Raw genomic sequence first — 1,401 nt, 5'->3', positions numbered from 1 at the left:
CTGCACTTCTTTAGGTCTGTGTGTGAAACTGCACTTCTTAATTATGTAAATAGTGCCGCACTTTTCTGCTTTTATGTGCTATGCAAATGGAGGTCCACCTCTTCAGGTATGTGTACTGAGCTGCACTGCTCTTCTTACAGTAAGAGAATTGAGCTACTCCTCTTTGTTTATATGTATGGAGCTGCACTTCTTTGCATACTGTACAGAGCTGCACTTGTGTGTGTGTGTGTGTGTGTGTGTGTGTGTGTGTGTACTGTAGTGTGTGTGCAGAGCTGCACTTGTGTGTGTGTGTGTGTGTGTGTGTGTGTGTGTGTGTGTGTGTGTACTGTAGTGTGTGTGCAGAGCTGTGGAGGACACTTACTGGTGCAGCCGGCGTCAGGAGAGTCGCTGTCGCCGCGGTAATAGCCGCTGCGGCAGGAGCAGACGCTGGCGGCCGCTGAGCTGGTCAGGCTGTTGGGGGGGCACGGCGTGCAGAAGCCCTCCCCCTGCTTGGACTTGAACGTCCCCGCACTGCAGGCTAGGGATGGAGAGAGAGAGAGAGAGAGGGAGAGAGAGAGAGAGAGAGAGAGAGAGAGAGAGAGAGAGAGAGAGAGAGAGAGAGAGGTTTAGTCAGACAGTCAGTGAAAATCACATTCATATGATGCGGGAGCGGTCAGTGTGTTGTGTAGAGGTCCTGCCCTGTGCCGTGCTATGGACAGTGTGTGGTTTCGTGTTTACAGAGGACGCCCCTTGTGTCTGCATTCAAATGTATTTATTTTACGTCTCCACTGCTTTCCTGGAGCAAACATCCCCCCGCCAAGCGGAGGGGAGATCATTTATTTGATTTTTTATTTCACTTTATTTTATTTTGTTTTGTTATACAAAATGCATCCAGCTGAGTGAAGGCCAAGCACAAATGTTTACAGTCCTTCTCTGTTATACACAAACACTCCCAAGACAGGGCAAACAAACACATGTGTACTCTGCATACGCTTGCACGCAGGCACTAACAAATACACACACACAAAAGAAAACACACACCCATACACACACACACACACACACACACCACACACACGCGCGCGCGTGCACGCACACACACATGGGCTCTTTGCCCATTTGGGCCTTATGCTCAGCTCGTTCAGTGTTATAAACGGCTCTTCCTAGAGTTTCACGTGCAGCAGTCAGAGAGTCCATAGGAGCAGTGTTTATCTATTCTACAGCATAACTAGGCATGGCCCGCTGACAACACGTCCGTCCTGACACCGTTTCAAGAGCCTGTTTACACGTTTCAACTTCATGGGAGAGGTTACGAGGGCGCTGGGGCAGGAAGCCGGCACTCTGATCTCTGTCGTCTTTTACGGGCGCATATCTCTCGCTAAACTGTCCTGTTAAATGATCAAGCGAGCCGCCAACCAGCGC

At 50.0% G+C, this 1,401-nt stretch overlaps 1 protein-coding gene across 1 annotated transcript in view; it reads right to left on the bottom strand.

Annotated features, from left to right (window-relative positions):
* LOC134073804 (ephrin type-B receptor 3-like) overlaps positions 1–517 on the bottom strand; it is a gene marked incomplete at both ends in the record, with an annotated part of 9,135 nt that extends 8,618 nt beyond the window's left edge. The window contains 1 exon segment of the mRNA XM_062530378.1: positions 362–517. Coding sequence (XP_062386362.1) covers positions 362–517 — 156 coding nt within the window.
* Between the last annotated feature and the right edge of the window lie 884 nt (positions 518–1,401).

Source organism: Sardina pilchardus, unplaced genomic scaffold, assembly GCF_963854185.1.
Source record: "Sardina pilchardus unplaced genomic scaffold, fSarPil1.1 HAP1_SCAFFOLD_276, whole genome shotgun sequence".
NCBI classification, from domain to species: Eukaryota; Metazoa; Chordata; class Actinopteri; order Clupeiformes; family Clupeidae; genus Sardina; species Sardina pilchardus.
This window is presented reverse-complemented; position numbering and strand designations above follow the sequence as displayed.